The sequence below is a fragment of the Peromyscus leucopus genome, chromosome 4 (assembly GCF_004664715.2).
Source record: "Peromyscus leucopus breed LL Stock chromosome 4, UCI_PerLeu_2.1, whole genome shotgun sequence".
Lineage (NCBI taxonomy): Eukaryota > Metazoa > Chordata > Mammalia > Rodentia > Cricetidae > Peromyscus > Peromyscus leucopus.
In genome coordinates this window covers 85810914-85837358 of record NC_051066.1, presented here as the reverse complement: position 1 = coordinate 85837358, position 26445 = coordinate 85810914, and the positions used below count along the sequence as shown (strand labels likewise).

General features: G+C 35.2%; 2 protein-coding genes and 1 pseudogene across 2 annotated transcripts; all 3 read right to left on the bottom strand.

The window, feature by feature from the left end:
* Positions 1-882: 882 nt before the first annotated feature.
* LOC114687867 (olfactory receptor 4F21-like) lies at positions 883-1818 on the bottom strand. The gene has a single exon (XM_028862507.1). The coding sequence runs from the start codon at positions 1816-1818 to the stop codon at positions 883-885; it is 936 nt and encodes a 311-aa protein (XP_028718340.1).
* Positions 1819-11137: 9319 nt separating this feature from the next.
* Positions 11138-12082, bottom strand: LOC114687863 (annotated as a pseudogene).
* A 9591-nt stretch (positions 12083-21673) lies between these two features.
* On the bottom strand, positions 21674-22591 carry LOC114687873 (olfactory receptor 4K3-like). Its single transcript, XM_028862512.1, has one exon. The coding sequence runs from the start codon at positions 22589-22591 to the stop codon at positions 21674-21676; it is 918 nt and encodes a 305-aa protein (XP_028718345.1).
* Between the last annotated feature and the right edge of the window lie 3854 nt (positions 22592-26445).

Sequence of the window (26445 nt, the reverse complement as noted above, 5' to 3'; positions counted from 1 at the left end):
TTTTTCCTTGCTGGGCCATGCTCATGAATGAAAGGCCACCATCAGTCAGTAGTAGTTTTTAGGGACTCATACAAAGTATAGAAACAGACATTTTTTAGAGGATAGAATTTTCCATGCCTGTATATCAGTTAGTGCCACAAGATTACAGTGGAAAAACTTAACATGTAATTCTGTAAGTTATATAGCCTTTAGATGACTACCTTTAAATTACTTGATGCTTAGCTTATTTTAGTGTATTTACCACTAACTCTGCTTGACCACTTATCCAGATTTCTAAAGTGCACATAGAAAATTTTCTAGGAGACAGATTGGACATGTCGAAAGAAATAATGTGCATTTACAAAATGAAGAACCACTCTGGATACCTTATCTTACAACTGAAACAATTATCTTTTACATCATTTATATGGCAACCTTTAGTGCAGAACAGCAGAATCTACTAATGTGTTACATCCCCAATGATGACTCTGAAAACTCTTCTGAATAAGTTATTAACATTCTAATCTAAACTCTGTGTCCTTTTTGAGAGATCACAACCCAAATAACTAGAGACACTAGTCTCAAATATAGAAGCACTCATTGTGATGATTCATTTATTTACCCATTTTTTTTTAACATTATAGACTGCCATTGTGTCTTTGTTGTGTTAGATTATCACAAAGTCAGGTAAAAACCACATTTATTTATCCATAGTGCTTTTTTTTAAAAAAAAAGATGTACATAGTGATGTATTCGAAGCAAGGCATTAATGGTGTGTGGGAATAGATATATGTTGTGAGGTAGGTAACATGTGCAGTTGGCAAGGTTAAGTAGCATGTTCCTCAGGGGACCTTTCAATATACAGTTGGATGTACACTTTTAGAGCTCCCACACCAGATTTAGTCAACAATATCTATCAAAACTAACTCTTTTGCACAATCTTTTGATTGCTACCCTTATATCTTTATTCCTCAATGTATAGATGACAGGATTCAGGGCAGGGGTGATAGCAAAGTCAGCAATGAACAGGTATTTGTCAACAGAGGATGTGGGGAAGGGCCACACATAGAGAAACATGCACGGAGTGAAAAAAAGTACAACCACAGTGATGTGTGCAGACAGAGTGACAAGTGCCTTTGACAAGTCCCCTGAAGACCTCTTCCAGACTGTGACTAAAATGAAGACATAGGAGAGGAGAAGCAGGAAGAAGGTTCCCATGCTCATGAAGCCACTGTTGGCTGCAACAACAAACTCAAACTTGTCTCTATCAGTGCATGCAAGTTGTATGATCCGAGGGAAGTCACAGTAAAAGCTGTCTACTTTGTTAGGTCCACAAAAAGGCAGGTTTATCACAAAAGAGAACTGGGACATGGCATGGATCACACCAGTGACCCAGCCAGTAATTACAAATGAAATGCATATTTTAGGGTTCATGATACTCAAGTAGTGCAGAGGCTTACAGATGGCTGTGTACCTGTCAAATGCCATGGCTATGAGCAGCACCATCTCCACTCCTCCCATAATGTGAATAAAACAGATCTGAGTCATGCAACTGTGGAAAGAAATTACTTTGCGTTCTGTCAGAAGATCTGAGATCATCTTGGGAACAGTGGTGGAGGAAACCCACACATCATTCAAAGACAGGTTGGCCAACAAGAAGTACATAGGAGAATGTAAGTGAGAGTCAACAATTACTAAAATGACAATGAAGAGATTTCCAAGAATGATTCCTAAGTAGAGCATAGAGAATGTCAGCATGAGAAAAACTTTAGTTTCCCAAGAACTAGAGAGTCCTAGAAGCACAAATTCAGAAACCATGGAGTCATTTAGTCGATCCATTGGTGTGAGCACTTTCAAATCACTAGATGTTAGGAAATGATGAAAAATTGCAGCCAATGCTACAATTGCATATTTTCCACTTATGGGGCTCCTTTATTCTCTGAATTTTAAATCAAGAGAAAAAACTCTGAGTCAGATAGCAAAAGGATAAGTAAATGAAAAATACAAACATAAATATAATATAGAGAGACAAATGGGGTTCATCCTTTTTATTCTAGGACCAGACATTTTGTTGTGGTAGATTTGCCTTGCAGTATATCTAAATATGTTCTCTGAACTCTTCCCTAGATATTTTCAATGTCTAATTACTTCAAGTGTCAGGGAATATTCATATAGGATGCTCTTGGACTATTTTTCAAATTATTCTTTTGTGAATTTGTTTCACTGGTGAAATGGAGATTTAGACTCAAAATTATATTTAAACACATTTCATATGTATTTGTTTTTGTAAAATTACTGCCATATTTTGGTTGACATGCATTAGTTATATTCATTTGTACCCACATTGTGTTTTGAATACATGCAGGTGATGTGCACAGGTATTAGATCTACCTTTTCAGCATTTTCTACCCACCTGCATTCCTATTACCAAACCACCATTGATCAGTCACTATGTTGAGTTTGTTAACATTTTCCACCATGGCAAGAACTTGGACATGTTTTCTCTCGCTGACATTTCCTTTAACACAGTGCCTTGCACTTTTATCTATTGTGCTGTGAATGGCATGATTCCTTTCTTCATATGGCTAATATTTAATTATATATATTTTTTTCAACATGCAAGCTACTATAAATAGTACAGTCATAAGTAAGGAGAAGCATGTATCTCTTTGGTATGATGAATTTATATCCTTAAGATACAACTCATGGTAAAACAGAGGATAAATATGGCAACTCTATTATAACTTTTTGAGAAACTTCTATGATTCCATATAACTGCTACATGAACATTCCCATCAAAAGTGAATAAACCTGAACTTTTACCCTACTTTTAATGAACATTAGTTTCTTTTGGGTTTTAGTAGTAGCTTTTCTAATAGATGATACTGTAATTTTATTGTAGTTTTGATTTGTATTTCTCTTATGGCTTACCATCTTAACACAGAATTTTAAATATTTATTTCCTTTTTCATGAGTATGAGGTTTTTTTTGCCTGCATATCTATATGGGCACCATGTATTTGCAACTCACATTGTGATCAGAAGAGGACATTGAATCCTCTGGGACTGGAGTTACTGCAGTCTTTGAACTACTTTGTGAATGCTGGGAATTAAATTTGGGTTCTCTGTAAAAACAATAGATAGTCTTTTCCATTGGACCATCTCTCCATCCCCAATAGTGAATATTTTTCTGTAGATCATTTGGGCATCTATATTGATTTTCTTCAGAAGTGACATTCATTCTCATTGTCCATTGACTTTTAAATTGGTTCTTCTTTTGTCAGGGGTGGATTTAGCATTTTGATTTTCTTAAATCTTAGAGATGAATGTTTATATCATTCTATTGTTTGTCTTTCTGTTTGGCTATTTTTCTTTTTGCTTTGTCCTATATAAGCTTTTCATTTACCTCTCTTTCATCAGTTTTTTTTCACTGCAGAGCAGTTTTGGAATCCTATCCAAACGTATGCCTGTACCAATGGCATAAATTGTATGACTGTTTTCTTGTAGTTTATTATTTTTTTTATAATTCATGACCTACATGTGTATGTTTTGCTTTTTCTATGCAACTTATTGTGGAGGTTACCCACTAACATTGAGATGATTTTTAAAACATTTAGCTCATGACAGTTTTGTCATGACTCTGCTTAAACATTGACATTCAGGGGCTCTAAAGTAAACATATTATTAGTTTAAAAATTACATGTCAATATGTAGCATTTATTATGTACTTTTTTGTGCAGAGATATTTAGCAAGCCCATAAATTCTCTATACAATGTAAAATCCTGTATATGTTCTACACTCTTTATCCAGATTTGTATGTTAAGAACAATTCCCAGGGTTGCAGAAGGATAGAGTCAGGTCCAGGACTTACATTTAGTAATTGAGATAACGTATTCATGTATTCAAGTTTTTGACTACAGTACTATGCTATTCTGATTTGATACTTTGAAATATACTGCAGGTTTCCCCAAATCCTCCAATCAAACATCCTTCAACTTCTGTGTCCTATAGCTATTATAAAACCATTTAAGATAAAAATATCTGAACTGGTGTCCCCTATAATTACACTTCTCTCTTGTCAGCCATCCCTTACCAACCCTAGCTGTTCAGTCAGTCCTACCACCCCACTTGCCATAGGTACCTTGTTACCTGAGAGAAACTCTATTCTGGATATTCCCTATAGCAATTGGTTTTCACTTACTGTTTTACTGTATATCTCTACAGGATTCGGTCCTGATTTTATTAATTTGTTTTTGTATATTTCTAAGCCTTTGGCTTATTGGCTTCATGAAGTTCTTATTACCACATGATTTCTATCCTGTTATGATCCCCAGCCCCAGTTTTTAAATGATTACAGCCTTATCTCACATAAGGAAGATGAGGTCTGCTTTTTTTTAAACATGTAATGATATTTCTATTTTTTATTGAAAATTGGGCATGCAATGTCAAGTTAGCATCTTTCCTGAAAGCCATTCCCTCTCAAAAGGGAAAAAGACCTTCATATAGACAAAGTGTTACTTTGCTCATAGTCTTATTTGTGTAGTTAGTGTTTTTGCTATTAAGAGTGTAGTAGCTACGATGCATAAAGCCCATGTCTTACATGCAGCTCAGTGGAAACTTGAACAATCCCAGCATTCAGTGTCCATGTTGAACAACTTCACCAAAGCCATCAGTTCTTTATGGAGGTTTCTTCTAGTGATGTTTGAAAATGAAACTCTACTCTTTATGATTTGTTACAAACAGAGCATTCTGTTAATGGCAACTAAATACATTATGACATTTTCTCCATCAGTTTTCTCCAAATTTGCCTACAACATTTCTCCATACTTTTTATTTTTGTATTGTGATGGGTTCTCCTATGCTAACCCATAATATTTGGTATAACTCATGCACATTAAGTCCTGTTTAGTATTTTCAGCATCATGATACAATGTTTATTTAGTAACTAACTATTAAATTATTCAACTGTAGAGGTAGTTTTGGATCCCAGAGTAAAATGTCCAAAGTCAAATATGGTACACTCATGAACAAGTCCTTTTTACAGCTTTAAGTTAATCTGAAAGCATGAACTTATTTTCATATAGTCTTACCAAATCTGTTAATATATATCTTCACCATTCTCCAAGATACACAAAACAGTCATACCACAGGTTTCTGCTCTTGACATACATTTTCCAATTCACAGGTTTTACTACCAAGTAATTTCTACTGTTTAATTTGTGTACCTACTGTTGCTGCTTTTGGTTTCCTGTCTTCATATTTTCCCATGTTGAAAATGAAAAGTGATTGCATTGTTTCCCCCCATGTTCTGATTAATTGTAATGTGTTTCCAATTAGCATTGCTTAGCTCTCCTACTGAAAGTCTTGATGAATTAAGTCCTAGAGCATATCACATAGAACCCTGAAAGACAAAAGCACAATGTGATTTAAGATATTACTTCAGTAAATTTTATTGGCTATTTAACTCATTCATTTATTGTAATTATTTTTGTATCCCACAAATTGAGCACAGAGCTTTGAACAAGTTATGCAAGGGTTCTAACATTGCTGGACCCCAGCTCAACCACAACTCACAAATGAGTTAGTTTGCTAAACAATTGCTACTATATGAATCCAAATATTGATTATTTATAAAATATTGTAACAGAATTACTATACTTTAATCCAATAACTTCATATTATACATGAAATATTAAAGATTAATAAAAGGAAGGAAACCTAAAAATGCTATGGTCCAACAACATTTGGTAAGTAGAGATGATTTAATCCAGCAATAATATTTGGAAGAAAGTAACAAAGAAAGAGTCATTTGAAGACCATAAATGTGTTTGCCTCAAGAAATTTAAGTCAAGTAAAGAAAAATATTTAGTCTATCATTGTCACTTAAAAACACATACAATATAATTAAAATATAATAAAAGGATGACATTTATGAAAATAAATGACAATATACGCATTCACTTGAAAAATACAAACTTCTTAAATATATTTAAACATTGAACAAAATGTGAGATCCAACCATGCCTATGGGTAAAATGACTGAAAGTCACAAAGTAATAATTACTTCATAAAAAATGAATGCAACCACTGCACATGTGTATGACATGTTCTGGAAGGTGCCCCCTGTGGTCTTATCGGATGATTCACTTTGCTATTTGAGCCATAGAGATCACAAAATTATATAATTATGCTGTGATCAGTTAAACTAAAATTAAAATGAAAAGTAGAATGAACACAGTAAAAAATAGTTATGAGTTCATTTAAATATGCTAAGTGATTTATTACAAATATGTTGGAACATGAATGAGTAATAAAAATCATAGCTTTTGCTGGTTGATATAAATGCAGGTCAATATGGAGACTGTAGGTTTCTGATAATCTAATTAAATGTCTTATAAAAAATCTTTGGGTGACTAGAAGTCTCTAAATGATTACATTCTACAGAAAAGACATAGACTAACATTAAGATTTATATGTGTGTTTGTGTGTGTGTGTATCTGTGTGTGTGAATGTGTTTATGATAAATGTGTGCAGATATGCAGAGAAGCTAGAAGAGGTCATTGAATACATATTCTGATCCTCTTCAAGGGCAAGATGTGTTCTTAACCACTGAATCATCTTTCCAACTCTGGAAATTATTTTTAAACTTTAGGTTAAGATTTTCTTTAAGGTCAAAAGTTTCAGAAACCATTTCCATCTAGTCCTATGATACTTCCTGAGATTATGGTAACCCTGTGGCTGATGTGGACTGAAATGCTTCTCAGCCTCAGTGATGGGACCGTGAGTCACAGTGACTTCACAGGGCAAAGGGATTATTGAAAAATAAACCTTTTTAACTCTGACCCTGTCATGCTATTTCATGTATCTATATTTAAAGTAAACAGGAAGGCAAAAGTTAGAATGGATTTTTTACATTATTTTACATTACTATATATTTGTGAAAGTATAAATTAATTAGAAATAGACTTGTTTCCTAAGAATACAGGATAGTCAAATAGAATTTATTATATAAAGTAGGTTTGTACATTGTTAAATCTGTAGTAATTAGAAAAAAGTTTCATTTGTAGAATTACAGAATTAATTTAATATTGTATTCTGGGAGGGAAATATAAGCTACCTTTTACCTTATTACTATTTTATTAAGTAATAAGTTCTATGTTTATTGTAAAGCTCAGGTAAGCTTTAACAAAGCTTAAATATATTATCTATATTAATCTCAGTGGGTACTAGATAAAATAGTCTCAAGAATTTAAATTGTTCTTTTCAAAATTTCTTTCCATATTTATTTAAGTAAACATCTTTTTTTTCACCATGGTAGATGTTAAATCTTGCTTTGCTCATTCATATTAGTAGAAAGTGTCAGACCTATAATATACAGTAATGATTGTCTGGCTTCTTGTGGAAACTTTGAGTTCAAGAAAATGAAGTCATTAAGATGACAGAAGACTCATCATCCTGGAGGTGAACACATACACAGATAAACACACACACACACACACACACACACACACACACACACACACACACAATTAACAGAGATTGAACAGAGGTTCACATTACTATTAAAAACACTTCAACTATTTTTGTCATCAGAGTTGAGTGTATGTTATTACGTTGATGTTAACAGTTGAGCACATCTGAATTCACTTTGCGTAAGTGCTAAAAGAGGAAAAAATTGAAATTATTTAGAAAATATCAGGATCAAAAGATCTTGCATTCTATTTGAAAGTCATTCATTGCACTCCAAGTTAATTTCATGGGCCCTTGTAAGAATATAGGACTCCTCTCTCTCTTTCTTCGTGTGTGTGTGTGTGTGTGTGTGTGTGTGTGTGTGTGTGTGTGTGTGAAAGTGCAACAAATGAGTTTCAAAACTACTCACTGGAGAGAAAAATCTATAAGGCTTGTGGTTGGGACACACATGAATAGTATATTTGGAACTCTAAGATCCATATTTAGGAGTATAAAAATGCCACAGGGAAAATATTCTGAATTAGCTGATTAGATGGAAATGATATCCCTAAATCAAAAAGTTTGTCATGCACTTACCTAAAGGAATTACCTATGAAATCAGTTTCTTCTTGGCTAATGACATTGGTTTAGCTTCTGCCTTTGCTCTGAGATGCTGTTGAGCTCATTTTCTACCTTGACCAACTTTAATGAGAATTCTTTCTCAGTGTAGAATGCTGTATAGTAATGCTTCTTTGTGGAAAATCATTGCAGCTCTATGTTTTAAATAGAACCCCAACTTGGTAAGACTTTCTTTAGCATTTTCCCAGGGGAATCTCCTAGCCACCTACTTTCTCTGAGTTTAGCCCTCAAGTGACTGATGCTTTATCAAACTTAGATTTGAGTCAGGCTAGTAAAATGCAATAAAGAATGTTGTTTAAAAGCAAAATGATGAGGATGGTTAAACATGTGTCTGTGAAAAGAGAACAACACTATTTTCTCTGTGTACAGTGTTTCAAAAAGAACTAACATGTGAAATCCAGTTCTAGGTGGCTGTCACGAGTTAAACAGAAATGGACAGAGACACCCGGGGTGGCACTGGTAGGCTACCACTGTATGCATAACTTAAGCCCCTCTTTGACCTTCTGTTTCTTGTGATTCAGGTGAACAAGAAGGCATCATTGTTTTCTCTATTTTATTCTTTAGCATTCTGGAAATTTGATTGTACAAATTCTATGCATATCATTAATCGAGGAAAAGATAATGGAAGAGTAATTTATCATGTACAGTAAAGAAATTACATATGCAGCATAATTTAGGATAAATGCAATTTACTAGATGGATTTTAGCTACTGTTAAAAATGCCTTCTAATTGCATCCACCCTTTCTCAATATTATTGATTGTAGGGGCAATATGACATAACCTGTTATTGTTTCAAAGTGATACTGTTCTCATGCAGAAGTGAACATAGAATGGCCAAAGCAATGTCAAAGAGAATATAATCTGAGAACTAATGATATAAGAATTTAAGTTGTAATTGAGAAAAAGTGATGCTACTTTCTCATTTAAACTTTAGAATGTGTTTATTGCATGGAGCAGACGTTAAATCTAGCAGAATGTGGTTGGTTACTCCCAGACCAGCCATGACACTATTGTACTAATGGGCACATCTGACTGTCAAATTAAAAAATACATTTATTTATATTTTATGTGTATGTGAGTGTGTTTTTGCGCACATGCATGACAGCACTCACTCAGGCCAAAAGAAGCAATAGGATACTTCGAGCTGGAGTTACATAAAACTATGGCCCACTTGATGCTGGGAATTGAATCCTAGTTATCTGTAAGAGCATCAAGTTCTCTTTACCACTGAACCATCTCTCTAGCCCCCAGATAAGCCAATTTTAAAAATTAGAGTAAAAGTAAATTAAATAAAACTAGCAAACATTAAAACAAAGTTAAAACTTTGAAAAGATTTTTGGATTTAAAAAAAATATAAAAGCAGATGTCATGGAGAAGGGAGAATACTCAAGCTCTGGCTCACCATGTAAGATTAATGTGGTCATCTGCCTTCATCCAAGAAGCTTCTTATTGTAGCTTGTGGTGGAGGTACGGGTCAGGGAAAGTTAATACAGAAACCCATAGTTTGCCAAAGTGCTACAAAGAAGTGATTGTAGAATGCTCAGTCCTATATGTAACACCCACATATCTATCCCTCTCCAAACATCAGGGAGCAGTGCAGAAAAGGGGGCAGAAAGAATGAAGTCAGAAGATTGGGAGGTGTGCAACACACAGGCATATCTGAACATGGCACAGCTCTTGCACTCATGAACTCGCTGCAGTTGTGGTTATGTGCAGTTGTGTGCAGTGCACGGGCTCTGGGCCACCAACATCAAGTATTGTGGAAGTGGCCTCACAGACAGGCTATTGGAGGATAGTGGTTTCTGGAGGAGGGGATGCAATCTTCTTTAGTGTGTGGATTATAAAGCATTAGGGATTAGATCTGAGATACCAAAAATGCATCAGTGTTGTTTTAAGGAAAGAAATAAAAGTATTTCATTTTAGAGTTATTTAAACAAAAATGAGTCCAGAGTTGAATTCTCTATTGTATGTTCTCTGAGTTTTCTGTCCTCTGTCATTTGAGTCTGATTCTGTGCCTGCGTAAAAGCTTTCTTGCAGCATGTTTGTCACAGTATCTTTGTGTCTACCCTGTGTGTGTGTGTGTGTGTGTGTGTGTGTGTGTGTGTTATAAGCTATGTGTATGAGTGGTATCTGTGTGTGTGTGATGTTATTGTCATATGTAACAAAAGAACTTGCTGTCTATATATGAACAGCAGAGAAACCATCACATGGCGAAGGAATGGAATAGTTTACAGTATTTTTTAACAGAGTTTTACAAGGGATTAAGTCACTGGCTCCAACTGATCCCAACTCACCCAGAAAACAAACATCATTGATTATCAACCAATAACCATAAATGGTTGCTTTCAGCCTTTATGGTTGATTTTTAGGAAGGTAGTTTACACTTCTGTATTTGTTGCTTTCAGCAAGTAATACACATATCTGGGCCAGGGGCTTGGAAAACCACACAGTTTGAGATTGCAGCTTAGGTTACAAAAGTTGTTTACATGGAAGCCCAAGGTAAGTAAGGATGATTATTACAACATTCTCTTAAATCCAGGTTAAACAGTTTGAGTACACAGTAGATTAGAGGTCACAAATTAAGTGACTTCAAGATGTACTATGAACTTTGGCTGTGAAGTCCAGCAAAATCTCCAATTTCTTAGAATATAAGTCAGAATTTATTCAACACATTACATTTCTTTCAAACGGATAGTATAATGTTAAAAAAAATGTACTAACCATCCTGAATCAGCATATAAAGTGAACATACTTTGCTTGGCAAAATATAAATGTTGTGAGATACAAATTTCTTTTTTTCCTCAAGAAAGATAGGAAGATATCTTAAGACTATATGACAGGTGGAAATTTATTAGTTTCTTTTTAGCTTTTCTATGGATAATAAAAGTGTAGTCAGCACAAAATGAATAATCAACTCCAATTAAGTATGCCATTATTGTCAGTTAACTTGAAATAAACTATCTAATAGTTTTAAATTGCTGAATAAAGCAAATTAAATTGTCTCAACATAGCAGTCTTCAGCTATGCTTATAGGAGAGTAGTCAAAGATGCATTTTGTACTTCTGTAGATTAGGATATTTTCCTCAGATTGAATAGCTGAGTAATCATTCTCCTCATTGCCACCTTCATGTCTTTGTTCCTCAGTGTGTAAATGGCAGGGTTCAGGATGGGCATAATCAGGAAGTCCAAAATAGCAAGAAATTTATCCACTGGAAAAGTAGGAAATGGCCACATGTACACAATGATGCATGGCCCAAAGAACAGAACCACCACAGAGATGTGAGCAGAAAGGTGTAGAGAGGGCCTTGGACAAATCACCTGATGAATGTTTCCTTACCAGTTGAGAAGGATAGCAATGTAGGAGATAATCAATAAGAAGAAAGGTGCCTATATGAAAATAAACCCACTATTGGCAGCAGTAACCATGAACTGCATTTTTGTGGGGCTCTGTGCAGGCCAGTTTGATAAAAACTGAGAAAGATCACAGTAAAAAACTATCTATCTTATTAGGACCACAAAATCTCAAATGGACAACAAAAGCTAACTGGGCCACTGAATGAAGGAACCCAATGATCCAAGCACCAGAAAGAAGCAAAAGGCAAGTCTGTGGACTCATGATGGTCAGGTAGTGGAGGGGCTTGCATATGGCCACATATCTGTCTCAGGCCATGGCTATCAGCAACACCATCTCACATCCCCCTAAGACATGAAGGACAAATATCTGGAAGACACAGCCTGGAATGAGATGATATTGTGCCCAGAATACAGGTCAGAAATCATTTTGGGAACAGTTAAGGTGGAAAGACATAAATCAATGAATGAGAGGTTTCCCAAAAGAAAGTACATAGGGGAATGTAAATGTGGGTCAAAGGCCACTGTATGCACAACAAAGGTGTTTCCCAGCACAATGGCTACATAAAACACCATAGAGAAGGCAAGAAAGAAATGTTGTATTTGTCTAGATGTTGAAAGTCCCAGAAACACAAATTCAGACACCTCTGTGTAATTTATTTTAAGTATTTACTCTTTCTGCTGTTACCTAAGGGACAGAAAACCAAGGTGTTTTAAAAAGAATTTGTTATCAATATATAGTTCAAAAAGCAATTCAGAGTATTTTCTGACTGAATTAAATCTAAATAAGTTTTTATTATCACCAGAAAGCATTTTGAAAATTCCTTAAATCATTTTTCTGTCCAACAAATAGTCGATAGTTTTCTGCCAGAACTATTGGTGAAATTATTAAGGCCACTCCACTTAGTTAAAAGGAAGATTTATTTAGTGGGCAACTTACAAAAAGGGAACGGTAAATCACAGTGTCTGACATGGTGTATTGCAGTCCAGTGGTGTTCTCTGGAGCTCTGCTTGGTTCACCTCCACCGTTTAGGGTCCCAGCACAGAAAGATTGCTCCCCATCATGCTCTTGGTTCTCCAGGCCCCTCCCCTGGCCCCGACTTGTAGGCATGACAGTTGCCAGAGTCTCAGTGGGGTTGGAATTTCCAGATCCAAGCTGGAATGGCTACCCACTACATCTCCCCCTTTTTGTCTAACTAAGAAGGTTCTAAACTAATACAAGACTATATACAAAGGAATGGTTATCAAATATTGTCCAGGAATAATGAGGGATAATGACCTAGATAAGATGGAACTACAACCAATGCAAACAATATCAAGCAAGAAACACATACTAAAATCCAGAGAAGTATAGAGCATAGGTAAATGGCATGCTATAAAGATCATTCCAAAAGGTATCCTATCCTAAAGAACCTGAATCTAATACTTAATATGTTCTATCTAAAATATTATATATACTAAGTTGTAACTATAACTGCTATTCTTCAATACCATCAAAGACCTGAGAAGGAACATAATGGTACCTGAGAAATTGTAAATGGATGCAAGCATCTTTTGTGAACCTTGCAAGAATAGACCAAGACAGCTGGCAGCATGGACAGTCACCTAATGTTTCTCAGCATTGTTGGTTCATTCAAATTGGCTACAGGCCTAGAATATCTGACAGACCATTTTCAGAAGCAGGAATTCTGAAAGACCACCTTACCCTGTCTTGGTGGAGTACAGTGGTCACTTTCCTTGTGTCCCACTTGTCCAGAAAGGACAGCATTGCATTTGTACTGTCAGCCGTCACGGCAAGGGCAGTTCTTTGCCCAGTAGGCCATTTTGTGCCAAAAAGACAAACTTCCAAATGGAAATGTCTTAGAAGCCCAACATTCTCTCGGGATCAAATTGGTGCAGCCAGGAGCAATTGTGTCCCATGTCAACCAAATTCTAAGTTATTTAAATGCCATATTCTCTAGGTCTATGAAGTGTTTGAAGATTACCTGTCCAACTGACCTATGTATCTGTAAATCCAGATAACCTCACTAATGTAACTATAGAGATGACAGGCATAGGTGACTATAAATTTATAAGTCTTAGCTACCAAAATAATCTAAGGACTAGGGCTTCACATAAACAAGGTAAACAGTCTATAAGCAAATGTATGGAGAAGAACGATGACTTCAAAATTGTGACAATACACAAGATATTTATAACAGAGGTAGGAATATATAGTGCAATATGCAATATGACAATACTCTTAAATATATATCAATATACCGAATATCCTAAACAGAAGTAGAACATACCTAAAATATGACAGATATAAATTTACATTTGTATCAATATAAAAATATTTCAAATAAGAGTAGAAATATATGTACATTATAACAAATATATTTCTGTATTTGTATCAATATACAAATTTTCTTAAACAGGAGTATAAAAATAGTTTACATTTGTATCAACATATAAGAATCCATAACTGTACAAATTACAGTGCAAATTATCTAAGGTTGCTATTTTACTAAATTTGTTTACCAGTATATACAATGATCTACCATCATATTTTATACCTATCCATTCCATTTCTTCTCCCCCCCTTTTTTAGAATACTGAGTCTAATATTTTCTTCCACCCCAACCCTATAACCATCATCCATAACCCTGACAATTATGAAACCTAAGGGAGAAGGGGTGTCATTTTGTTAGAATTGCTTCCCAACGTTTAGGGGGTGATGTTATCTCTGTTGGGTAATGTGAGAAAGCTCAGATAGTTAAATCTCAGTTAGACTAACTGTAGGTTCTGCAGCAAGATTTAGAGTAATGGTTAAGATTGTCTGAAATTCTGGCAAGAAGTGTAGTATGATAATGATTACCATGGCATCATTCTGGATTGGGTAGAGTTGTTGTTGTTGGGGCCCCATCTTCCTTCTCGAGACTTCTGAGATTGCTATTGGAAAAACTTATTTGTTATCAAAAATGGGAGGGTTGGATTTAAAGAGGACATAGCATGAAAGAAAGGATTCTGAGAAATCAAGAGTAAGCATGGAGAGAATTAGAATTTAGAAGACAATGGTCCCTTTTTATTGGTTTCCTTCTGTCTCACACCAGAGGACTCATCTGATATGGGACTGAAGAATCTCTCAAACTTTTCTTTTAGCAATATGCTTGGGTTTAGAGAACGAGTGAGCCAATTCCATCTCCAAAGCCAGCTTGGCTTATAATTGAATTGGAACCACAACTTTTCTAGATTGATAGAGAGATAGATGTTAGACAGTGAGATTTTACCATGTGTAGATTGGTACCAATAGATTCTTTCTTTCTGCTGTAAACTTCCAGATATCCAAGGCCTTATGATTTTTGGAAGATGGGTATTTCCATTATCCTGGAAAGACAAAAATAGAACCTTACCCCACCCTTTGATTGTTAATTTTTTCTTACAACTTGTAGAGATGTCACATGGGTGGATGATCTTTTACTTCTCTTCATCAAGGGTTTTTTCCTGTTCGAATCGAATTTTTATTAATTTTGTTAGTATCCTTAGCTTTTCTTCTCCTGCAGAAACAAAGGCAAAACCCCTTTCCCAACATAGAACATATCCAGGTTTCCATTCTGAGGTCAGCACATCCTTGAAACAAACTGGTTGGTTTAGCTCAGGAGTTTTGTCTGTCGTCCAATGTCTCTCCGCAGCTGTTGTTCCTTTCTCATCAGCATTGAGAAAATTCAAGGATAATAAAGCACTATGCAGTCTATTTCTAGGAGTCATTGTTACCTGTTGCTGTTTATTTAACATATCCTTTAAAGTTTGATTGGATCTTGCTATGACTGCTTGGCTTGTGGGATTGTGTGGTATACCTGTAATATGCTTTATATTGTAATAAGCAAAGAATTGTCTCATTTTATTGGAGACATATACTGAGGCATTATCTGTCTTAATTTGTACAGGTATTCCCATGATGGCCATTACTTCTAATAGGTGTGTAATCACAGAATCAGCCTTTACAGAACTCATAGGAGTTGCCCATTGAAATCCTGAATAGGTGTCAATGGTATGATGTACATACTTTAATCTTCCAAATTCTGCAAAATGAAACACATCCATCTGCCAAATTTCATTTCTTTGTATACCTTTTGGATTGCTCCCTGCAGGTAACAGATTTTGGTTATAGATGGAACAAGTAGTATATTTTTTCACAATATCCTTAGCCTGTTGCCAAGTGATGGAGAAATCCTTCTTCAAACCTTTGCTATTTACATGGTATTTCTTGTGACATTCTGAGGCTTCTAGCACATTACCTATTAGTAACTGATCAATCTCATCATTACCTTGTGCTAGAGGTCCTGGCAGACCTGTATGGGATCTGATATGTGTTACATATATATGATGTTCCCTTTTTCTGATGATTTCCTGCAATTGTGTGAATAATGAAGTTAATTCTGTATTATCAGGAATAAATTCAGCAGTTTCAATATGTAAAACAACTCTCTCTGCATATTGAGAGTCAGTGACTATATTGAGGGGTTCTGTGAAGTCCATCAGTACCATAAGAATGGCATACAGTTCTGCCTTTTGTACAGAGCTGTATGGACTTTGTACCACTTTACTTAAGTCTCCTGATTTATATCCTGCTTTCCCTGATTTATTTGCATCAGTATAGAATGTGAGGACTCCAGCAATTGGCTTTTGTCGTACAATGTGAGGAAGGACCCATTCAGTCTTCTTTATGAATTCTATTCTCTTGCTTTTGGGATAGTGGTTGTTAATCTCTCCCAAAAAGTTACTGCAGGCTCTCTGCCAGTATTCGTTATCTTTCCATAGTGATGAAATTTCCTCATTAGTTAACGGTACTACAATTTCTGATGGGTCCATTCCTGTCAACTGGTGAAGTCTTAATTTACCCTTTTGAATCAAATCAGAGATATTTTCTATATAAGTCTTTAATTTCTTTTTTGGTTTACGTGGTAGGAATATCCATTCCAATATAATATCTTCCCTCTGCATCAAAATACCTGTTGGGGAATGTCTGGAGGGGAATATGACAAGAATGCATTTAAGTTCTGGATCCACATGATCCATATGTGCTACTCGAATTGTCTTTTCTACTAGAGCCAATTCATTCTCAGCTTCGGCTGATAATTCTCTTTGACTGTTTAATTCTTTGTCCCCTTCTAGAGTATTAGCCAAATTTTTGTAGTCCATCTTTGGGTATTCCCATGATACCCAGTAAGTTGGAAATGCTTCCTAATAACTATTGAAAATCATTAAGAGTCTTCAATCTATCTTTCCTTAGTTGTACCTTTTGGGGTCTAATTTTTTTGTAGCTCTATTTTTATATCCTAAGTAATTAATAGAATCTCCTCTTTGTATTTTTTCAGGAGCAATTTGCAGTCCCCAGGGAGGCAAAACATTTTTACTTCTTCAAACATGCTTTCTAATGTATCTAACTTTGGATCAGCTAATAGGATATCATCCGTATATTGATAAATTATGGATTGTGGAAACTTTACACGAATTATCTCTTATAGTTTCTGCACAAAGTGTTGGCACAAAGTAGGGCTGTTTAACATTCCCCGTGGGAGCACCTTCCATTGATATCTCTTGACTGGCTGAGAATTATTATAATTAGGTACTGTGAAGCCAAAATTTTCTCTATCATTTTCTTGTAAGGGTATGGTAAAGAAACAGTCTTTTAAGTCAATAACTATTATAGGCCATTTTGGGTAGCAGAGAGGGCAAGGGCATCCCAGTCTTTAGAGAGCCCATTGGCTGAATTACTTTATTAATAGCTCTCAGATCTGACAGCATTCTCCAGTTACCAGATTTTTTTAAAATAACAAATACAGGAGAATTCCAAGGGCTGGTAGATTCTCTAATGTGTTGAGCCTTTAACTGCTCTTGAACCAGCTGTTCTAAAGTTTGTAGCTTCTCTTTTGTCAAAGGCCATTGTCCAACCCAGACAGGTTAATTAGTTAGCCATTTTAAAGGTAAGGCAGTTGGTACTTCTGAGAGTTCAACAACAGTCGTGCTCTGTTTGTGAACAGCCTAAATGGTTGGTGACTGATTTTTATAGCATGTCATGATATTATTCCTAGAAACATGCATTGTTCTGTATTCCTTTTCTGAAAGTGTAAGAATTTTAATCTGGGTATTCCACTGTTGTAACAGATCTTGGCCCCAAAGATTTACTGCTATATTTGCTACATATGGCTTCAGACTTCCTCTCTGTCCTTCTGGCCCCATGTATTCAACCCATCTTTAACTCTGTTTTATCTGAGATAGGGTGCCAATCCCTAAAAGTTGGACATCTACCTCTTGAAGAGGCCAATTCGGATGCCATGATTTTGGTGTAAATACAGTCACATCTGCACCTGTGTCTACCAGGCCCTCCAGAACCAGGCCATTAATTCAAATTCTAAGCTTTGGTCTTTGTTCATTTATGGAAGTCTGCCAAAATATTTGTTTTATAATGTTCTTTGTAAACTGTGATCCATCTATCAAAGCTGTTTTATCATCCATTGCAGTATCGGTTTTTCCATTAGGCATTGGTTTATTCAGTTGTCCTGGAGAGGAATTTCTTCCACAGTGGCTGGGAATGTTTGTACTACATTTGATTTTGGGGCCTACAAGAGGCCCCCTGAGTCGTTTCCTGCCAGTAAAGGGTTGCCTTGTATATCTATTTTTTATCTGCACTCACTGGTCCAATGTTGGCCTTTGCCACGTCTTCTACATAATCCAGGAGGTGGTTGGGGTCTCCTGTTTAGGCTATTCCTAGAAGGAGTATTACTTCTATGAGTACCCCATGTACAGTTTTTACTTATATGACCTGGTATACTACATTTAAAACATTTGGTACTATGGGGCCTTCTTTCACCTCTGGAATTTGTCTCTCCTATCCAAGTTTCATTACTGTAGTTGAAAGACTGAACACCATTAGTATATTGAATCCATTCTTCCAAAGGAGCTGATCTGATCTTTAATGGTGTAAGTATTCTTTTGCATTCTGCATTAGCATTGTTGAACACCAAGGACTCAGTTTATACTTTTCTTAATTCTTTATCTGACACAGCTCTTGTTATAGCTGTGTTCAGTCTTTGTAAAAAATCAGTGAAGGGTTTGTGCGGTCTCTGAAATATCTTTGTGTATACCTCAGTTGGTTTTCCAGGTTCTGGAATTTTTTCCCAAGCATTTAGAGCTGCTGTACAGCATAGGGATATTGTATGCTCATCGTAAGTGGCTTATACATTCCTGTCAGTGAAACATCCCTCACCAAGTATTTGATCTTGGGAGATCAAAAAACCTCTGAGTATACCTTGTTGTTCTAAATTTTTTGCCTCCTCTCTCAACCAGTTTTCCCACTGTAACTGCTGGTTATATTCCAGAACAGCTGAAATTAACTGATGCCAGTCATCTGGAATGATTCTATGTGAGGTAGACCACGAATTTAACATCTGTTTTACATATGTGGAGTGTATCCCATGTGTAACTACTGCTTCCTTTATATTTTTAAAGTCCCTTGTTTGAAATTGGTTGTAATGTATATGTCATTTATGGCTCGGGGTGTGTGTCATCTGCTGGCTTCTCATGGACAATAACAGGATAAGCCATTATATGAGAGCCATTTGGAGATGTTACAACCTCTATGGTCTTGACCTTCTGCTTATTAGTTCCCTTGTCATGTTTACCGAGAGTTTCTTCTAGGGCTTGCAAATGAGCACCTAGGGTCTGTTCTAGGGTGTGAACCTCCTCTCTTGCAAGGGACTCCAGATTTCTCATGGAATCATAGAAGTTTTTATGTTCCTCAGAAACACATGATTCCATGGACCTTATCCTATCAATTAACGATAATCTTTCTTCCTTATATACTCTCTGAGTAGCCACAACTTCACTCTGGAGAGTTAGTGTTCTATCCATTAAATATTCATATTTATTTTCAATAAAATCAATTTTGGGTACAAGCCTGTTTTTTAAATCCTGATTAGCAGATTCTAGAGAAAGAATCTTCTTCTGTAAGCCTTCACTGCTATCTTTGAAAGCCTGTAAATCCTGGTTAGCAGATTTCAGAGAGAGAATCTTTTTCTGTAAGCCTTCATTGCTATCTTTTAAAGCCTGTATCAGTCCCAGTAATGACTCATCTTTGTTCTTAAACCAGCGTTTGAACACTGTGTGAATTATTATGATGAATGCCAAAATGGTATAGCCCAGATATGCCTTAGGAATGTTGTATATTTCAAGGAAGATGTCATTCATCATACAGGCAAATGGTTTTTAAATTCTTGTGAGGTAATGTTGTCGGCCATTTTACAAGAATTACTAAAAATTTGTTAGTCAGTTTTAAGGTGTAAAATTATCAAGTACCTTTACTTGAAACAATATGCTTACCTTTCGTAGTTTTGGGGCATGTAGTAGTACTTTTCAGCCAGCAGGTGTCATTGGTACAGCCCCAAAACAGGGCCTGCTGGTGATCTTGGCTGGAGTTGGAGATGGTGGAAACAGGAGCCAGCATGTAGGGAGTAGGCCAGGGAGCAGGGGAGTGCCCTTTAGCTGGCCTCGGGGCTAAGCTAGGGAATTGAGACCAGACTAGCTGCTCCCTTTTTCGGTAATGGAACCATGTAGGCATTTCCTGGTTATATGGTACTTTGCAGGCGGGTTTAGGTACCTGACAGCCAGGGAGGAGAGAGCAGGAGCTACCCAGGCCTTTGAATTTGCCCCACATGAGCACCAGATATTGGTGAAATTATTAAGGCCACTCCACTTAGTTAAAAGGAAGATTTATTTAGTGGGTAACTTACAAAAAGGGAAAGGTAGGTTGCAGGGTCTGGGGAAGGTGTATTGCAATCCAGTGGTGTTCTCTGGAGCTCTGCTTTGTCCACCTCCAGTGTTCAGGGTCCCAGAACAGAGAAAGCAATCGCCTATCCAGATCTTGGGTCTCCAGGCACCTCCCTTGGCCCCTCTTCGTAGGCATGACAGTTGCCAGAGTCTCAATGGGGGTTGGAACTTCCAGATCCAAGCTGGAATGGCTACCCACTACAGATATTTGCTTAACCTTACATTTATACGGCTCAGTCAGTGTGTGTGTGTGTGTGTGTGTGTGTGTGTGTGTGTGTGAACTTTTTATTCATTAAACTTCCCAACTCTTTCTTTATTTTTTACATGGTCTTTGATAATGTTGATGAGAGGTAAATCTGTAAACACATTGGAGAAATTTTTTTTTCTGAAAAAGATACCAGAACCTACAATATGTACACATCAAAGTCTGTGGCCAGATATGAGTCATGGTTATCTAATCTTATAATTTTGAGAAAATATAATTTTGGGAAAACATGATACAGGAATTTGTATGGTTTTGTTAGATAATTTATGTTTGACAAACTGTTTAACTTATTAGAATATAAATACAAGTTGATTTTAACCATGAGCTCATGAAATATTGGCATGATATTTAAGAAGTTCTCACTTCCATATCTGTTTAGAATTAAATTAGACCTCAAGCTGTTTTAAATTTAAACCATTTAGTTTTATCTAGTAAATGACTCACTACATTAAATGGTATATAACATGAATCATTATGTATACCATATTATCAAGAGCATATAATGTTTAGCTAACTGGCCTTAGCAATTATGCTATTCAATTATATAATGTAAAATCATGATCATGCAAATAATTTGTGAATTGAGGAAAATATATTCAAATATTATAAACAGGTTGTCCTTTCAGTTAAGCAATAAGATATAGGAAAATTCTGAGTTCATATGAGTAGTTAAGACTTGAAAATTGACAGAGATTATATCAATATGAGGCAACTAGCATTATAATTTGATTATTTTAGTATTTTGATTTCTAAGTGGCTTCAGTCTTCACAAATATCTTAAATGTGTTCTGTTACAAAGATAGAATTATGATTGATGTATAATTTCATATTTCAAAAGATGATAAAATTGAAAGGTAATTCAAATAGGATTTTGTTAATAACAATGTAATTAAAGTGACATGCATAATTTTGGGAATTCAGATGATGTGTAGTAACATGTGATAATTATTTTTGTAACATTATTATCATCTTCTACTCTTCTCTCTCTATATATATTTGAATAGCTATTACTCAAAGTGGGAAAAGTATTAACATTTTAATTTTGAAAATATAATTACAACACTGATTCCAGAAACAAGTTATTGTACTTTTCAATTTCCACTAAAAAATTGTATAAAATGTTGTGCACACAATGAATTTGCCAATAACATTAAGATGTCTAAAATTTATCCCCAAATTTACCTGTGTTTTCTCAGCTTTTTTATGGCATTTTTAATATCCTTATTTCTCAGTGTATAGATGGCTGGATTCAGGAGAGGTGTGATGACTGTATAAAACACAGCAAGAAACTTGTTGACCCAAGTGATGTAGACTGGCCACAGATAGATGAAAATGACAGGCCCAAAGAATAGCACAACTACTATGATGTGGGATGTACAGGTAGAGAGTGCCTTTGATGAGCCATCTTTAGACTGGAGCAGAACAGTTAATAGAATGTAGGTGTAAGATATCAGCAAGAGAATGAAACAAGTTGTTGCTAAAACACCACTCTCAGCATTTACCAAGATTCCCAGAGTATCAGTATCTGTGCAGGCTAATTTCATCACCAAAGGAATATCACAGAAAAAGCTGTCTATTACTCTAGGTCCACAGAAAGGTAGTTCCAAAATCAGGATCAGCTGACTAATGGAATGCACCAATCCAATGATCCATGATATCAAAACAAGCCAGATGCACTTCTGTCTGTCCATGATGCTGGTGTAGTGGAGTGGCCTGCAGATGGCCACATATCGGTCATAAGCCATCGATGCAAGAAGTATCATCTCACCCCCTGCAAATAAATGCACACAGAGGATCTGGCTCATGCACCCACCAAAAGAAATTGTTTTAGTATCTGTTAGTAGGTCTGTGATCAGTTTGGGGGTAGTAACTGAAGAAAGGCAGAAGTCAATAAATGAGAGGTTAGCTAACAGAAAGTACATGGGAGAATGGAGATGATGATCAGTGATGATTAATATCACGACAAAGAGATTGCCTATCACAGTCATCAGGTAGAGGGTAGAAAATGATAGTAGGAAGAAGATCTGTAGTCCTCTTGAGGTACAAAGTCCCAGAAAAATAAAGTCAGACACCACAGACTGGTTTGCTTCTTCCATTTAGTACACTGTGCTCCAATGGGTTGAGAGAGACAGAGCTTAACTAAGAATTCCTGAAATAGAAACAGTAACTTAATGTGCAGAGTCAAGTAAGCAAAAAGAATACAAATTACGTCTTAGCATTGTATTCAGTCAAATGTAAAGGAACTTCCTTGATTTTCTATATTCTTTCTAATTAAGAATTTTCTTAAATATAGAAAAAATTTGTCAGTTGAAAATATTGTTTACATTTCCAAGCCTGAAATCTAACTTTTTGGCATGGATTCAAAGGTAATTTTCTTCAATGAATATTAGAGTTATATTTATAGCCTCTCCACTTGACTGTCATAATACCAGAATGACAATCCATTGACATATTTTAAACATAAATACAACATTCCCAGGCACAAATCTCTTTTTGATTATGTCTAAACAGACAGAATTATATCAATTCTATTAAAAGGAATGATAAAAATGAAAAAAATCAAATAAATTGAGAATCCATGTGCTGAAGATTTGTTTTTAGCATTGTCATTCTTTAAAATTTGTACTTGTCCATTGGAGTGTATCTCTAAACAACCATGTATTACTAGGCCTGCATGATGGCACTTATTGTCATATGCTTAGAGATTTTCAAATCTAAATGTTGAGATTTCATATAATAATTTGAATAATGTATTCATGAAAGCTGCTTTCTCTGCATCTCTACCTTTCTGTTTCATTTCTTCTTTTTTCCCTTTCTTGAATCTCTCCCTTTATTTATTTCTCATTTGTTTTCTTCCTAATTGTAATATCTGTACTTTTTCCTACTATTTTTAGGTTTGAAATTGGAAGATTAAAGTGTCAATAATCTGGGTGATATTTTAGGATTTCCTTGTTAAGTATTTGGTACATTATATGTTAGTAATAATAATGTTTATTGATTTCCTTGTCAATAAGCACTATGAAGTAGTAAAATTGTAGTGTAAAATGAGGTCTTGCTGTTCTGAATCCCCAATATCACTTCCAGATAATGAAGTAAATGATAGGAATTTAGATTTTGAGAATTCCAAGAAAATTAATTACATTTGTAAAGTAAGTTACTTTGCTCTTTAAATATAAGCACAAATAAGTAAAAATGACCAATTTAAGTAGTAAAAACGGTCAGGTTTACCTAGAATTAATTTTATTGTGGTCAAAATTGGACATGCATAACTGTTCAAATATTAATGGCATTTTCCACACATCTTTTTTTTTAAATTTGGTGAATTCTTAGTGAATTATGTTTATTCTAATGTGTGTCATTGTTATTGCTCTCTAATTTCTGGTATATACTTCCCTAATGTATTGTTTGTGTCTTGAGAAAATAGAAGGTCCAAAAAATCAAGAGATAACCAGATAGCATTACATTAAGTTCAGTGACCTTTGAGTACAATTTTTTCGGTGTTGGAAGATTTGGAACTTATACGATTACCCTAAGAGATCAAGAACTAGTTGGAAGGGAAAACTACAATACTTTGGTCAAACACAACAATTAAAAATATAAATGCAATACTAATTTTAATCTCATGAAGGATTTTTAAAAATTGTGCTACTAAAACAAACAAACTTTAAATGAGTAGTTGTGATGAAAAATGAAAGTACAGCAATGAGTTTTTGATGTACTCACTCTACAAGAATCACCTTATAAAACAGCACTTCCTTTTTAGATGATGTTCCTCCAACTTCCCCTGGAATCTGAAACTCTCACATTGTTTCTGCTGCTATGACCAGTGTTGCTGAGATGATTCTCCTTAGTGTGGCTTATATACACTGAGAAAAGTCATGTATGCCTTGGAAAGTTTCCCATTCTGCACATTAAATAGGATCATGTAGTTGGAAAGCATTTTGCTTTCATAGTCCTTGGAGATCCCTAGACTTTCACTTCTCTTGAATTGGATACAAGATCTCAGTAATAAAGAGAAATTATTCTGTATGTATCATGACAGCTCACAAGTTAAAAGATGAAGCACATGGGACAGTGAGATGCCATAATTGTTAAAGTCACTTTGTGCTAAGTCTGATGACCTGAGTTAATCTTTCGGATCCACAGGGTGGAGGGATAGAACCCACTCACTCAGCTTCTGAACTCCACACATGTGCTGTTTCATGGGTGCAAGTACATAAGTAGACATGGCTACATTCATATACATACACCCATGTGAATAAATATAATAATTATTTGAAAAAGAGAGGAAATATGTTTGTAGTTTTATAGTTCACATGTCCATTTAGACAATTGTCTCCACACCTGGAAATACCAATTAAGACATGTATTTCTTTTGTACTCTCTTTTGAGAGTTTATTATCAACCCCAACAACACCTTGAATCAGGCAAACAATCTTATTTTAGATTGTGCAATTTACCTTTTTGCAAATTCATTTCATTATATTTAAAGTGACATCATTATGTTTTCATACACACATATATAGTGAAACTGGTTTATATAGAAACTGTGTATCCCAAAATCATTTAAAAATCTCCTTTCGACTTTTCATCCCACAATTCTATTTCATTAATATAGTTTTAATTTCATACAGTTTTACAACTAATTTACATTCAACTCGGCATGTAGTTTTGTAGAGAAATATTATTATATATGAAAAGTAGTTTTACTACTTTAACAAAGTAATTATATACCCCAAATGTGCTCCTAATCTTTTATATAATAAATCTCTTATTATTAGTATTTTCTTGTTTTCTAGCCCCTCCCCACTACCACCCTCATAGTCTGAAGGTAGATTTTTCTCTTGATAAAGGAACAAAAAAGTGAACATCTTTTTGTAAATTGGTATCTAGTAACTAGTGGTAAACTTGAAATGATAGAATTCTTTAAAACCTAATTCTAGGTAGCCTTAGGAAAATGTATCTTAATTATTTTTGAACCTGTATTCACCTTGTTTTTTTCAAATATCTTAAGTTATATTTTCTTTTTCAGAGCTGCTTCTTATTTGGGGCTACTTTTTGTTTTTAAATTGAGGTGTAATTCATAAAAGGGTACATTGTTTTGATGAGACTTTTTACAACTGTGGCTGGATGTCTTTCTTTAGTCTTCCAAGAAGGGCCATTTTACTTTTTTAGAGTTACTTTTTTAAAGTCATGAGGTCAACAACTTGGACTACTATGCATGTAAGTGCTAATGCAAATTAAAGCCCAAGTTGACCTCCAGCAGCAGTTCATTCTATGTTGACAGTGAGAGAACACTTTGCCTGTTAGGATACTGTTACTCGTGGACTGAAATGCTGAAGTAACCCCTCCCCTATTTTATTTTTTTTTTTGCAAAAATCAAGGTATATTCTAGGGTTTCCTGGTTGACCTCAACAGATAAACTGAGATGATAGTCTTAGTTCAGAAATGATCTGAATGTAGATTTACAGTCTACGTGTACAGCTGGCTAAGTGAGATCGCTTTCACAGTTCTGCATGTACCCCATTGGCTCCCCATTAGTCACTGAACTCTTAAAACTGGTATTGTAACATTACCACAATGTTTTGCGCCAATTTTATAAAACTTTATAGTGCAATATGTGTTCCTTTTCTGAGGCAAACCAAAGGTATATTTCTCAAGGTTCTGTTGCTATCAGCAGCGTTGATGGAGGATCTTTTATACATTTGTAATAGATAGAAATATACCAGATTGCAGTTTTTGTTTTTCTTTTTTTGAAAATTTAAACCATGTACCAAGTTTCTGGTCAAGATTGTGTAGGATAAGTTAAACATAATTGCATTCTATTAACCAATATGAGTGTATTTCTTATGCATATAGTTACATTGAAATAAAGTTCTAAAAAGCAAAAAAAAAAAAAAAAAAAGGATAAACTGGATTCCACCAAAAAAACTTCTGTGTCAAAGGAAAC

Coding starts and splice junctions, on each gene's coding strand:
- LOC114687873 (XM_028862512.1), bottom strand. CDS start 22,591: ATGGAAGAAGCAAACCAGTCTGTGGTGTCTGACTTTATTTTTCTGGGA.
- LOC114687867 (XM_028862507.1), bottom strand. CDS start 1,818: ATGGATCGACTAAATGACTCCATGGTTTCTGAATTTGTGCTTCTAGGA.